Source organism: Saimiri boliviensis, chromosome 5 (genome assembly GCF_048565385.1).
Source record: "Saimiri boliviensis isolate mSaiBol1 chromosome 5, mSaiBol1.pri, whole genome shotgun sequence".
Classification (NCBI taxonomy): Eukaryota; Metazoa; Chordata; class Mammalia; order Primates; family Cebidae; genus Saimiri; species Saimiri boliviensis.
Window position 1 is genome coordinate 16681798 of NC_133453.1, and position 15517 is coordinate 16697314.

The window sequence follows — 15517 nt, forward strand, 5'->3', positions numbered from 1 at the left end:
TGTAGCTAACTGGGTTTCTGTGATTTTGTGTGTTTGGTTTTCTCTCTCCCCTTCCCACTCCTCCCCTCCCCTCCCTTTCCCTTCTCTTCTCTTCTCTTCTCTTCTCTTCTCTTCTCTTCTCTTCTCTTCTCTTCTCTTCTCTTCTCTTCTCTTCTCTTCTCTTCTCTTCTCTTCTCTTCTCTTCTCTTCTCTTCTCTTCTCTTCTCTTCTCTTTTCTCTTCTCTCTCTCTCTCTCTCTCTCTCTCTCTCTCTCTCTCTCTCTCTCTTTCTGAGATAGTCTTGCTCTGTCTCCCAGGCTGGCACCATCTCACCTCACTGCAACCTCTGCCTCCCGGGTTCACATTCTCCTGCCTCAGCCTACTGAGTAGCTGGGACATGCCACCATGCTCAACTAATTTTTTGCATTTTTATTAGAGACAGGGTTTCACTGCGTTAGCCAGAATGGTCTCAATCTCTTGACCTTGTGATCCACGCACCTCGGCCTCCCAGAGTGCTGGGATTACAGGTGTGAGCCACCATGCCTGGCCGGTTTGCTTTGTTTTTGCAGAAGAGAGTTTTGGAGGGTAAAGGGCCTCTTTCTCATGTCAAGTTGCACTATGCGGGCATCCACCTTGTTCTCATTTGCCTGTGGCTAATCTATAGATTACATAAAAGCAAGTAACAGGGAATAAGTTTTCTCAAAGAGCTTCTGAAAGAGCAGCCTACAACCCCTGATAGGAGAGTGCAAGTGTTTGTGGAAATGTGCAAGCCCACGGTAACTTCTGCAATAAGCTTCACCTTTCCGTGGTTCCCAGGCAATGATGTACTTTTCTTTGCTCTCATCATCTGAGAACTATTATGGATAAGAACTATTCTTTCAGTGCAGTTTGAGGCCTGAGATCATGCACTTTCATTAGTCAAACACTATTACACACACACACACACACACACACACACACACACACACACACACTTTCTCGACATTTCCCTTCACATTCATTAATCTCCATGTAAATCTCTTCATAAAGAGACAAACATGCTCTGTACCAATAAGTGGTAGTGGTTAACTCTGAAGTTCTATTCCACCTCTATGACTAGTATTAACTATGCCCATCCCCCTTGCCACGGAATGGATTAAAATAGGAATGTAACTTAGTCTTGACTAATGAGCCAGGAGACTCAGAGAGTCTCCTGCCTCTGGGAACAGTTTCCTTCCTCATAGTAAAGACCTATAAGAAAGAGACAGTCTCTCTTCTTCCTCTGGTTTGGACTTCGTTGTATCGTGATACCTATAATGACTGTAGCTACCTGGCCAGCAGTCAAGTAGGAGGCCAGGGCCAAGAAAACTGTCACAACGTTGGGCCAGAGCGCTGCAATGTAGCATGCCTGGAATCCGTCCTACCTCTGGACTTCGTGTTATATGACATAATATATTTGATTATGCCAATTGGAGTTCGGTTTTCTGTTACTTGCAGTGGAAAGCAATTTAGCTGATTTAGGTGCTGTCTCGGTCTTATTTGGGTCGCTATAACAGAATACCTGTGAGTGGGCAATTTATAAATAAACAGGGTTTATTCAGCTCACGGTTCTGCAGGGTGGAAAGCACAGGAAGCATGGCGCCAGCATCTGCTTGGCCTAGGATGAGGGGCCTGAGCTAGGTCAGAACATGATGATGGTCAAAAGGGAAGTGAACATGTGTGCAGACAGATCAAAGAGGAGGAAGAACCTCACTTTATAACAACCTCCTTTCAGAGGAATTTTTTTTTTTTGAGACAGGGTCTCACTCTGTCACCCAAGTGCAGTGGCATGATCATGGCTCACTGCAGCCTTGACTTCTCAGGCTCAGGTGATTCTCCCACCTCAGCCTCTTAAGTATCTGAGACTACAAGCACACATCACCATACCCAGGTAACTTTGTGTGCAGGTGTGATGTGTGTGTGTGTGTGTGTGTGTTTAGTAGAGATGGGTATTCACCACGTTGCCCAGGCTAGTCTCAAACTCCTGAGTTCAAGTGATCTGCCTGCCTTGGCCTCCCAAATTGCTGGGATTACAGGTGTGAGCCACTGCACTTGGCCACGGGAATCTATTGCTGGAGCACTAGTCCAGTCTTGTGAGAGTGAGAACTCACTACTGCAAGAATGGCACCAAGTCATTCATGGGGATCCGCCCCCATAATTCAAATACCTCCTACTAGGCCCCACCTCCAACACCACCACACTGGGATCAAATTTCAACATGAGTTTTGATGGAAACAAATAAACCATATCCAAACCATAACAGATGAACTATAATTTTCATGGGCAAATTTAATTGTTAGCAATCATCTAATATCATGTATTCCTCCAGTTACTCATCTATTCTATTGCTTTGAGTAGATAATTATAATTACTAATACTCATTGAGTTCAAAGGTATTAGCTATTGATATGGAGGAGTGTCTGCTGACTTGTTTCAAAAAGCAGTATTTCATGCCTGTAATCACAGCACTGTAGGAGGTCAAGGCGGGCGCATCACTTGAGGTCAGGAGTTTGAGACTAGCCTGGTGAAACCTTGTCTCTACTAAAAATGCAAAAATTAGCCGGGCATGGTGGCGGGCACCTGTGATCCCAGCTACTCTGGAGGCTGAGGCAGGGGAATCACTTGAACCCCAAAGGCGGAAGTTGTAGTGAGCCAAGATTGTGCCACTGCACTCCAGCTTGGGTAATAGAGTGAGACCTGTCTTAATAATAATAATAATAATAATAATAGGCAGTATTGCTTGTATTCAACTAATTTGTAATCCTTCCTTATCCTTCACACTGTTGCTCATTAGCATATAGCACTGATTAATATAACACTGGGAGTAGCCATGAAAATTCATCAAAAACCAATGATGAATGAGTTGATCAAACTACAGCCACATGGACCATCCCAATTACCTCTAGAAGCCTGGACATGATTATGGGAAGAACTTCCTTCTTATCAATAGATATAATAAAGTACTTCAGCCTGTAATCCTAGCACTTTGGGAGGCCTAGGTGGGAGGATAGTTTGAGCCTAGGAGTTCCAGATCAGCCTGGGCAACATAGCAAGACCTCATCTATACAACAAATTTAAAAAGCCAGGCATGGTGGTGCATACCTGTGCTCCCAGCTACTCTGGAGGCTGAGGTGGAAGGATCACTTAAGGCCAGGAGTTCAGGGCTGCAGTGAGCTGTGACTGCACCACTGCATCCAGCCTGGGAGACTGAGTGAGACTCCACTTCAAATTTTAATAAAAGGACTTTCTTTTTTTTTTAACCTGGGAACTTCTTTCATAGATAGGAGACAGCTAGTGGAAAGGTCTAGATAAATGAACATTTCAGGGAAGATGAATACTGATTGGAAAGTGATATGGTTGAGAGAAGATGAGAGTATAGGTACCAGATATGAATAAAGAGAGGTCACTGTGTAAGAAATAACGGAAGTGGGCATCAGGGAAGAGACAGACACACAGAATGTGGTAGTAGTTGCATAAATGCAGGCCAGGCAGTGGTTCACGCCTGTTATCCTAACACTTTGGGAGGTCGAGCGGGCAGGTGGATTGCCTGAGCTCAGAAGTTTGAGACCAGCCTGGGAAACATGGTGAAACCCCTTTACGAAAAATACAAAACATTAGCAGGGCGTGGTGGCACGCACCTGCAGCCCCAGCCATTCAGGAGACTGAGGCGTGAGAACAGCTTGAATCCAGAAGGCGGAGGTTGCAGTGAGCCAAGATCACACCTGCACCGCTACACTCCAGCTGGGGAAGTGAGATTGTCTACACACACACACACACACACACACACACACACACACAAAAGAAAGAAAGCAAGCAGAAACTAGTAAACATGTATTTGTCATTTCCCAAATTTAGGGGTGAAAAAGCAAAGATAAGATTAGAAATTAACAATAAAATAACTTCTGATATTCTCTGAGTTCAAAGTATGTGCGAGGTGCTGTGCTAAATACTTCATCTACATTATTTCATTTAATCCTCAAACTAGTCTTAAGAGGTTAATACTATTATTGGCCTAATTTTACTAATGAGAATAAATGGGGCTCACTTAATATACTGCAGAATTCGGATTAGAACCCAGATACTCTGACTCCAGAACTGGCATTTTTAACCACTGTGATCTGTTGTTTTACAGTTTAAAATACGGGTTAACATGGCAACACACAGAGCCACTGCTAATCTACATGGTGGCTTTGTGCAAATCAGATAAAAACAAAAGGCCCTGCCCGCCACCAGAACAAATTCAGTTTCCACAGCTTCACAGCTGAGAGTGGAGTTGGCGTCTTTGATCAAGCAAACAGGTGCTCCTTCCTCTAAGTGATAAAGGCCCTTGCAGGACACAGGCCTTGGATACCTGTCTCCATTTGCCTCCTCAGCTAGACACCTGCCTAAAGTGTACAGACTCTGGAACTCTATGAGGGGCTTTACCATAATTTATATTAATACATGTTTTTTACTTTTACCACTCTAAGGGCTTGTTTGCAAGCTTTCTACACAAACATTCCTTGTTAGCCTCTCCAAATCTAGTCTCCACCTTTCTTCATTCTGGATAGTTGTACCCTGGTGACTTTTTTTATTTTTTTGAGATGGAGTTTCGCTCTTGTTACCCAGGTTGGAGTACAATGGTCCAGTCTCGGCTTACTGCAACCTCCACCTCCCAGGTTCAAGCAAGTCTCTTGCCTCAGCTTCCTGAGTAGCTAGGATTACAGGCATGCACCACCATGCCCAGCTAATTTTTTGTATTTTTAGTAGAAACGGTGTTTCACCATGTTAGACAGGCTGGTCTTGAACTCCTGACCTCAGGTGATCCACCTTCCTTGGCCTCCCAAAGTGCTGGGATTAGGGATGTGAGCCACCACACCCGGCCACCCTGGTGACTTTTATGGACTCCATCAACGGCTCCCTTAAGCGCTGACTTCCAGTTAGGTTCATATAATGGAAGGTACCAGCCAGAAGTCCCACAGACGGAGGATACTGAGGCAGGTATTTTCTCTGTTGGCAGCCTTCTCACCATGTCAGAAAGCATCAGTAGCTTTGGTTCCCCAGTAAGGACTCGGTGTGTCAGGGAGCTCTCTCCTGTAGTAACAGCAAGAACCTCTGGTGGCCACTTTGTCCTTCAAGCCTGGAAACAGTACAAGGCCCCCTGCTCTGGCTAGTCCTAAGATGCTTCATCATGCCTTGATCGCACTCTAACTCTACCCACACTCAGTGGAAGTCCTGTAGTTAAACTCTTGTCAATTTCCCTGTTGGAGTGAGCCATCTGTTTCCTGCCAGGACGCTGAGTGACACATAGGGGAAACAAACTTTGACGATTTTAAGCAAAAATGGAATCTGGGGAAGGCATGTTTGGAACTACAGAAACTAGGGGAGGTAGGAGGACCGGGGTTGGAGAACAAGCAGGAACCAGAGGACAGCTGGAAAGTCGAAGAGCAGGAATTGCAAGTAAAGTCATTGTGTGGGAAGAGCCCAGGCCACCCTGTGTCCTTCGGCCACCTACTCAAGAGTTAGAGCTTCCAAGAGAGGGTACAATTGCCTGTGTCTCCCTTACACCTCCACTCCCAGGCTTAACTGGGCAGAAGACAGGGAAGATCAGGTCCTGTGGACTAACCGTGGTAGGAAGTGAAGCCACTATCTACCCAGACCACACCCAGTGGGTGATTCCTTTAAAACAAGAGACCAGGATGCTAATAAGAAATACCTCCTCCCCTCCCAAAGAAGGGACAAACATCACTATACAAATTAACAGAAGAATAGGAAACTGCCTTTACAATAAGCATATAAAGTAGATGTTTTTCTTAAAAAAAAAATTTAAACCCAAAGGTTCATGTAGAGATAGCCACTTCTCAATGAGAATTTCAGTAACAGAGAATTTCCATACCATTTTTAATCAATTTCTCATACATGAAAATTCTTTAAAAGGTTTTTAATTGGGTTCGATGTACAGTTGCTGGTTTTATCCTAACAAGGAATCTATCTGTCACAATATTTCAGAACTGTCCATTAAAGGGATTTTTTTGCCCAATATCCAACCATGCAAAAATTAGAGGATTCAGAGACCAACAACTTAAAAGTCAACTTACTCTAGGAATTCGTGTTATCAATTTTGGGCTGGAAATAGGCCCCAACAATTTTTTTTTCTTTTTTTCTTTTTTTGAGACAGAGTTTTGCTCTTGGGATTCCAGGCTGAAGTGCAATGGCGCAATCTTGGCTCACTACAACCTCTACCTCCCGGGTTCAAGTGATTCTCCTGCTTCAGCCTCCCAAGTAGCTGGGATTACAGGTACCCAACACCATGCCTGGCTAATTTTTTTTGCATTTTTAGTGGAGATGGGGTTTCACCACATTGGCCAGGCTGGTCTTGAACTCCTGACCTCGGGTGATCTGCCCGCCTTGGCCTCCCAAAGTGCTGGGATTACAAGTGTGAGCCACCATGCCCAGCCTGACCCCAAAAATTTTCATGTCTTTTAGACTCTTAAAGGTTCTTCTCTTTACAAGGGCTCCTCTCAGATTTTATCTATCAGTTTTAGATATAAATTAAGAGTACAGTTTTACTAGGAACTGAAGACAAATAGCTTATTAAAGAAGTTTAAACATAATGCCACTGCCAGGTAAGGTGGCTCACGCCTGTAATCCCAGCACTTTAGGAGGCCGAGGCAGGTGGATCACAAGGTCAGGAGTTTGAGACCAGCCTGGCCAACATGGTGAAACCCTATCTGTATTAAAAATACAAAACATTAACTGGGCATGGTGGTGCACGCCTGTAGTCTCAGCTACTTGGGAGGCTGAGGCAGAAGAATTGCTTGAACCCAGCAGGCAGAGGTTGCAGTGAGCTGAGATCATGCCACTTCACTCCAGCCTGAGTAACAGAGGGAGACTCTGTCTCGAAAAAAAAAAGAGAAATAATTCCATTTTAGCCATTTTATTACATTTGACCACTGTAGTATTTATAATTCATACAATTACTAAATCTAGCATAAAATTTAGACTATTACTTTTATAGCTCTTTTGGCACAATGCTTTATCTCAACTCCAAAATTAACTTACTTCACAAAGACAGAGCTGATGAGTTATAAATCTGAATGTATACTTTACTTGTCATGAATGAAAGCAATACATACTCATAATGGTCCCCTGGAGGTTTCTCGATACATTTGCTGTTACAATGGTATCAATAAGAAGAAATTCTTTTTCTTTGAAATAAGATTACTTAGATACCATGCCTATATTTTTAAATTGAGAATCTATATTATGTTAAATTAGGTTAGTTGGTTGTATAGATATTTTTATTTCCAGAATATTATTTTATTAGACATATGTGGAATAAATAGAACACTATCCAAGCCAACCAGAATATTTCCAGAGCTACCAGGGAGATGATTTTCTTTTCATGACAGGGTGTATGAAAAACTGAGATGGATTTTTGTGATATAATCAGACATTTAAAATTTTTTAGTTTAAGATGTAACTTGTCTCATATGCTTATACGTCTCATATGCTTCTTGTCTCAATATATAAGGAAAATTGTAAGGACACAGTAGAAAAGGTGCATGGAGAAGGCTTACAGTTTTCACACATTTAGGCATCTGTGGTTATGTTCTCAATGGGGTACTCATCAATCACATGTCATCTTGTAACACACATACACATGCTACTATCCTAAATATGTACAACTCCACATCTAATGGCCTATAATACTTATTAGTTGCCTGGTAGAGACAAGAAAGTAGAAGATCTAGCCGTTCCATTACAGGAGCTGATAATATCTATACATCTTTGCCTTTCAATTTGAAAAATATTTTCTTTCTCTAACATAGTCTTGGTCTACTCAAAACCATTGAACAGGTCTTTCAAATTGAAATGGTGGGCTTTGAGCTGTTTTAATAACCAATATCCATATAACGAAATCAGCAGATCTGAAACACTGATTAAAGTGACTTGGTATCCTGAATACCTAGAAACTGATGGTCAAGAAGAGGCTATTACTTCCTTTTACCAGCTCCTCACATCTTGCATTCCTCTTTTACAGACTGGGATGTGGGAAAGGGGCTGGCCCACTCAAGTGCCTGATCTCTCTGAAAAGCATGTGCTCCATATGAATAAATGGCAAGAATAAGTGAAAATGAGGCCACTCTTTTCCTGTGTCAGGACACCATCAGCATGAGTAGGAATACCAATCGCCAGGCATGCAAGATCTAGTGAGTTCCTATTCCGGTGCTGCTTTCTCTGCTGGATTAGGTGGCAGTTTGCAGGAAAGCAACATCCTGGAAGTTTACTTGCTATCTTCAGGTCAGGGAATACGACTGGGCACAGAAAAATAGTCTACTGCTGCTTCAGAAAGTATTTTGTATACATTTTGAGGATGCTACTTCCTTAGGAAGGAAAATATCTGATTTCTGGACTGAAGCATATACAAAGTTAGGGCCAAATCCAATGTGGGTCTGTGGTTTACAAACTGTGAGATGTTAAAAATGATGTGATGGCAGGTCCCATCCGTCTCATTCACCCTAGTTTCTGACATATAGTAGCCATTCAACAATAATTCTTGAATAAATGAATAACTGAACAAATAAATGAGCAGACTTCTTAATGAAAAATTCATTTTGAGTTGTTTTTCTGATTGTTGGTGGTTAAAAGCTAAGGGAAGATACAGTTCATAATGATTCTTTTAGCTGCAGCTAAATTTTGGTTAAACAACACTAATAAATGAAAATCTGGGTTCACAAAACAAATACGTTAGAGTTACCATATTTACTATATGCTTCACAATTAAGTAGAAATATGCCTTAATGTAGTGAGTTCCTAAATGCTGGCCTATGACCCTTAAGTTCACAGTGATATGAGTAAAATCAGTGTGACCCATTGTTCATCCTGAGGCTGGTAAATTCAAGAAACTGTCATTTATCCAAAAATGGATCTTCCTCATTTCTGAGGTTAAAATACTTTTTAATAAATGATGGGGATAGTCTATGCTAGTTGTTCCTTTTTAATGCCCTTGCCAATATAAAGTCAAACCTATACTGACTCCCTAGCTTATCAGAAAATATTTTATTGGACTGAGAGATCCAAATGTCAGTGACTGGCTTAGTTTCAAAATATGATTCATTTTATAAAAGCATACAAGTGTTTTTTTAAAGAAACCTACCTATTGAATAAAGGAAGTAGTATAACCTTGGCTTTAATGCCCATGTTAATAAAAGCCAACAGATGGCAAGTGGTTGCTCCATGCCCAACTCTCAGGGCTTTTAAAAATGTATTCACTTATTTAAATTTCATAGTAGCCCAAGGAGGAAGTATTGTTATTGTCTTCATTTTACAGATGAGGAACTCTAGGCATTGTCAACTCCATGCCCCAAAAGACACATAACACAGCTAGTAAAATGGCAGAACTGGGATTCAAACAATGGCTCCAAGAACATATATATATATTTTAAATTTCTTTCTTTCTTTCTTTTTTTTTTTTTTTTTGCCAAGAAGTCAGAGGTTGCAGGGAGCCGAGATCACACCACTGCTAAATTTCTTTTTATGGTTCCTCAGCGATCCCTGTTCTGAACGTATATTCTTACAGTACAAAGAAACTGGGCCATACCAGAGTACAACCAACAGGAAAACATTGTTTGTTATTATATTCTAATATCATGGAAATGAAGGTTCAATTAGCACACAGATTATAAACTCCTACAAAATACTGACATTATCTTATATTGAAGTCAGAGCCCCTCCCAATCTTAATCAACTCAATTCTTGATAACCTATTTTTAGCTTCAGTATTTACAGATATTATCTTAAGCAACATTCTTGTTTCTTAAGCTCCTGCTTTAATTAGTCAATATCAAAAAAACGCCCCCCCCCACAAAAAAAAAACCCACAAGAAAATATGGTATTTGCAATGGGACGTTTCAACCGAGTAGGGGATTTAAGCGCAACAACTCACAAGCTTACTCATCAGGGTTAATTTAGGGCACATCAACCTTACAGTCAACAAATCAGTGTACTTCACTTTATATTAAGTTTGCTATTTAAAAGTATTACAATTTCAGCTTCTAAATGTACATATCCATCCCCAAAACAGCTGCTTCATTAAAACAGGAAGATGACAAACTTTAGTAGGCACACGCATACCCCCTTGCAGAGTCAGAAACCCAAACATAACAGCACTTGGGCAAGTAGGTAAATGAGGAAGTACAATTCATAATAAATAGACAGCAAAACCATGAGTCAGATTAGACATTTTGACTATAAAATAACCAAACCCATCTCCCCCAAAACCAAAAGCCAAAACTTTTCAAATACACAGCAACTGTATCAGACAGTAATTTTAGCTTTAAAAACCTCCAGTACTCTTGGTAATAGTAGAAATGACTCATCTTGTTGGTTGAAGTTAGGTTTCCATCATTCCATTTAACATCTTTTACCAAATGCTGCATTTCACTAATGGAGCTGTCATTTTTTTCTGATAGTAATGAAAAACAGATTTTAACATTAATAAGCCCTGGGTCCACCAGAAAATATCAGTGAATCAAGAGATCCTGAAGTTTTTGCAGTTTAAGGGAATTTTGTAGATTAAATTTCCACCCTTCAGTTCTGAGAGCTGTTGTGTGCACACCCAGTCCGAATACCTTGTTGAGCATACAGGACAGTAATTTCCGACAATGCAGGTAAGTCCTGCACAAACGCTTCATTCAAGTTGCTGGCTTCTGCTCAAGTACCCATCCCTAGTCCACATGCCCTAGAAAAACATAGGAACCAGTTCCGGACGTAGTTATCCATCTAGCACCCCACGCTCTTTCTACAGACTACTCTCTCGTCCCAGCCCAGTGGGGCCCCAGCCCACTACAATCCTGCTTCGGCTCTCAGAACTTCCCCCGCCCATTCCCCCCACGTGACCAGGATCCCCGCAACACCACTTGGAGTTCCACCAATCAGCAACCACCTCCGCCCAGCACCCGGGACCTGGCGCTCCGCTTTCAAAAAGGCAGCTTAAACCTCCTGCCCTTAGCCACGCCCCCTTTTCGCTTCCCCGCCCCACCGGCCCCTCCCACTCCCCCCAACTCCCCGTTCCCCTCCTCCCCTCCGGTGGCGTCCTCCCGCTCCCGGGCTTCGCCCCGCCCCACGAGGAGTAGCGCGCTCGCCCTCTTCTCGCGAGATCTGAGCGTCCCCGCCGCGGCCGCCCGCTTCCCCCTCCCGTCCTCCCACCTCCCTCCCCCCGCATTTCTCACTCTCCGGCTCTCCTCCCTCCCTCCTCCCCCCTCCACCCTCTGGGCCGGATCTCGTCTCGCTCAGGCGGAGGAGGAGAAGGAGGAGGAGGAGGACGACGTTCGGCCTGCGCAGTGAGATGTTTGTCCGTCGCCGCCGCCGCCGCCATCGCGGAGGAGCGCGATAAAGGGAGCCGAGCCGGGCCTGAGGGGGACCCCGCGGAGCCGCCGCGCCAGCGCAGCTCCCCAGCCGCGTCGGAGCCGCCGGAGCCCGAGCCGCCGCCGTCCCCGCCGCCGCCGCGGCTGCCCAGGGGCCGGCCAGCTCCTTAGCCCTGCCCGGGGGCCGCGCCGCCGCCGTCCCCAGCGTCGCCCCTCGCCTGCCCGCCCGCCTTAAATGTGACACCGGCGCCGCGGAGCGCGACCTGAAGCCGCCGCCGGGGAGGGGACGAGCACCATGTCGAATCTGAGCAAAGGCACGGGCAGCCGGAAGGACACCAAGATGCGGATCCGGGCCTTTCCGGTGAGTCTCTCCCCGGCGTCCGGGACCCCGGGGCCGGGGGCCGGGCCGAGAGCCGCACGCGAGGCCCGGGCTGAACTCCCCCAACAGGCCGCAGGCCCGGCCTCCCCTCCCCCACGCCCGCCGGCCGCGGGGCGCGAGCCTTCCCAGCAACCGGGCGGCGCGGGGCCCCGGCGCGGCCGCCCTCCCGGGCTGTTCCCCGCGCCGGGAGCCCGGGCCTGGCGCCGCGCCCCCGCCTGAGAGCTGCTGCTCCAGCCGCCCCGTGGGCGTCGGCTGCGGCCAGGGCCCCTCGGCCGCCCGACGCTTCCCCACGTTGCCGGGGTGTGGGCCCAGCCTCCGGCGCTGCTGGCCGCGGCGGAGTCCTCCCTGTGTGAGACATGTGTGGAACTTTTCACGTGGGGTTTCGCTGCACTTTCCAAAATAATCCAGCCTAGCTTTTAGGGTGATGAAAGGGCTGCCCTCTCTGTTCCCCTCCCCAGGAAGGGCTGTGCCATCAACCTGCCCCCGACGCAGTGACAGTGGTTGCACGGAATGCTCAGTGATCATAAACTAGTAACATGGGGTGTATTTATAGCGTCTTTCATCCCGCAAGCCTCCTAAGCACTTTGCAAACTCCTGTGCAGGATTGCCTCGCCACTCGGAGGAAGGCTGGGGGGAAGCCACAGAGAGCAAACCGGACAATTGGTTCTCCATTTCTCAGCCTTGGGAGCCCAAAGAAAGAGCTTAGTCGCCTTGTGGAGTTGCTTTCTTTCATCGGTTTCAGTGACAGCAAACGCGTTCTGCTCAGAAACTTAACTTTTTTGGCATTACGTTGAGTCGTACCCTTTCGGTGTTGAGGACATAGGGTCTAACTTTGGGTGTCATAATCTGGTTCAGATACCTCGTGGCAAACAATTAAAATGTACTGTTGTTAACAAACTGGCCATACTTGCCCATGTTGTTAAAATAAAAGGCGTACATCAAGACAGACGAACTAGCAATCGGACAGAAGATTTTTAAAAGTAAAATTAGAGAAAGATCTTGGTTTTCCCTTCTTAGATTCACAAATACTTCATGTGATGTGCAGGCATAAGAGAGGGATTTATTGTCACTTTTTAAAGTATGCTTTTCCTGAAGTGCAGTTGTAGTGGGGAAAAGACTTAACTATCTAAATATGATTGCCCCAGTTAAGTAATTTAGTCCCAGAGAACCTGAGGACCTCTATGAATTCCTAAAATTGAAAAGGATACACCTGATGTAGAATTCTGAAATTGCAAGAACATTAATACTAAAGTCAGTGTGAGGGAACTTCTGCTTTGTGTGAATAGGTACGATGTATTTAGGAGAATTAAGTGTTTTTGATAATAAAGGCTTTTTTAATGTTTAAACTTTTCTCTAAACGTGAGAAATTACATCAGGAAGTCAGCAGTGTTGACAGAGTGCTAACGAGGTTTTACTAGTATGTTTTCCTTTATAATTGGGCAAAGAGCTGGCTTTATGAATTTGTGAGCAATATTAATTTTCCTGCTAAATTTTGACCATTAAAGTAGAGTTTATAATTTAGACTTTTATGAAGTCAGTAGTTTTGTACAACATTTTCTAGGAGTGTCTGCGGTCGTACACTCCTCAGTTTTCAATTGTAAAGTTCTAAAGATTTTTTTCTAAAATGTGGAGTAACTCACATTTGACATCAATTCACTCAGGTTAATGGCCTTCTGATTGGCCATTTGTACTTTCATCTGTGTGTAATCAAACTTTTTGATCTCTTCAGGTTTCCCTGGTCTTACCTGTTTGGCCATCATTTCATTTGTTCAACAAATACTGAATATTATGTGCCAGACACTGTTCTGAGGGTTTGTCAGTATAGCTAAAAAGGCCAAGATCCCTGCCTTCTGGAACTAGTATTGTTGAGGAGAAGAGGTGGGAGAGAATTTGATTATTCCTTTAGCTGACCAGTATAATAAAATTGTGTGGTAGGTTACCACATAGTACCGGAACAGAATTTTTTTTTTTCTGCTTCGTTTATGGTTATGAGCTAATTTGGGCCCATTCTGTCTATAACTTCTCCTTCAGGTTATATACGTAAGTGACTAGTTTTGATATTCAGTAGTTAATAGCTGCTGATTCCTAAAATTTTTCATTACTGTTTAATAAGTATTAATAACATTCATAAGTGGTTCCCTTTGAAAATAACAATTCTAGTTTGGCCAGGCGCAATGGCTCACGTCTGTAATCCCAGCATTTGGGGAGGCCGAAGCAGGCAGATCATGAAGTTAGGAGATTGAGACCATCCTGGCCAACACGGTGAAATCCCGTCTCTACTAAAATACAAAAAATTAGCCGGGTGTGGTGGTGGGTAGTTGTAGTCCTAGCTACTGGGGAGGCTGAGGCAGGAGAATTGTTTGAACCCAGGAGGCAGAGATCATTGCACTCTAGGCAATAGGAGTGAAACTCTGTCTCAAAAAAAAAAAAAAAACAAAAAAACTGTTTAGTTTATGAGACTTTGTTACAGATAGCTATATATCTCAGTGGTATGGTATTTTGTAGATTTATCTTGTTAACCGTGTGCTTGTAGACCTTCAAAATTCCTGTCTTCTAGATTGGCAGTTTTGTACATAACTGCAGACTGCATGAGTTGATAGTCAAAAGTAGTTAATGCACAGTATTACATGAAGAAAAAATACGGCCAGACTAGGTGTCTCACACCTGTGATCCCAGCTGTTTAGTGTTTTGGGGCCGAGGCAGGTGGATCACCTGAGGTCAGGTGTCTGAGACCAGCCTGGCCAACATGGTGAAACCTCATTTCTACTAAAAATACAAAAAAAGTGGGGCCTGGTGGCAGGTGCCTGTAGTCCCAGCTACTCGGGAGGCTGAGGCTGGAGAATCGCTTGAATTTGGGAGGTGGAGGTTGCAGTGAGCTGAGATTGCACCATTGCACTGTAGCCTGGGCAACACTGAGATCAAGCCATAGCACTCCAACTTGGGCAACAAAAGTGAAACTGTCTCAAAAAAAAAAAAAAAAACTATTGTTTATGGTTATACATAGGTACATCCTTAATTGTTTATGGTTATGCATATGTACATATTTAAAAATTATTGTACATCTGTTGTTTGGATATATAGTTACTGTAACTTAAGAGAAATTAGAGTTTCACCGAAAGTCCAGGCATAGTGGCTCACACCTGTAATCCCAGCACTTTGGGAGGATGAGGCGGGCAGATCACCTGAGGTTAGGAGTTGGAGACTAGCCCAACATGCAAACCCCTGCCTCTGCTAAAATTACAAACATTTGCCAGGGGTGGTGACATGCACCCATAATCCCAGCTACTCTGGAGGCTAAGGCACCAGAATCACTTGAACCCGGGAGGCAGAGGTTGCAGTGAGCTAAGGTGGTACCGCCAGCCTGGGTGACAGAGCAAGACTGTCTCAGGAAAAAAAAAAAAATTGTGTATGTTTAAGGTGGACAATATGAGGTTTTGGTAATTGTATACATTGTGAAATGATTATGCCATGAAGCTAACATATAATCACCTCATAAATACTTGTTTTTTTAATGTCTGTGTGATGAGAGCAATTAAGGTGTACTGTCTTAGCAAATTTCAAATATGCAATATAGTATTATTAACTATTCTTACCATGCTGTACATTTGATCTCCACAATTTATTCATCTTGCAGCTTGTACCCTTTGACCAAAATCTACCCCCCAACTTCCCCAACCCCCATTTCTGTCGTTCCCCAGCCTGGACCACAGAGCGAGACTCTCCTGAGTCTCAGGTGCATTTCAGACTGTTTTACAAAATTGACTTGTAAAAAACAGTGTAGAATTATGTTTTGA

General features: G+C 44.0%; 1 protein-coding gene across 1 annotated transcript in view; it reads left to right on the forward strand.

Moving 5' to 3' along the window:
* The first annotated feature begins 11199 nt into the window (after positions 1 to 11199).
* Positions 11200 to 15517, forward strand: part of CUL3 (cullin 3) — a 108766-nt gene continuing 104448 nt past the window's right edge. The window contains exon 1 of the mRNA XM_039469794.2: positions 11200 to 11705. Coding sequence (XP_039325728.1) covers positions 11640 to 11705 — 66 coding nt within the window. The 5' untranslated portion in view covers positions 11200 to 11639. The remainder of the gene's footprint in view (positions 11706 to 15517) is intronic.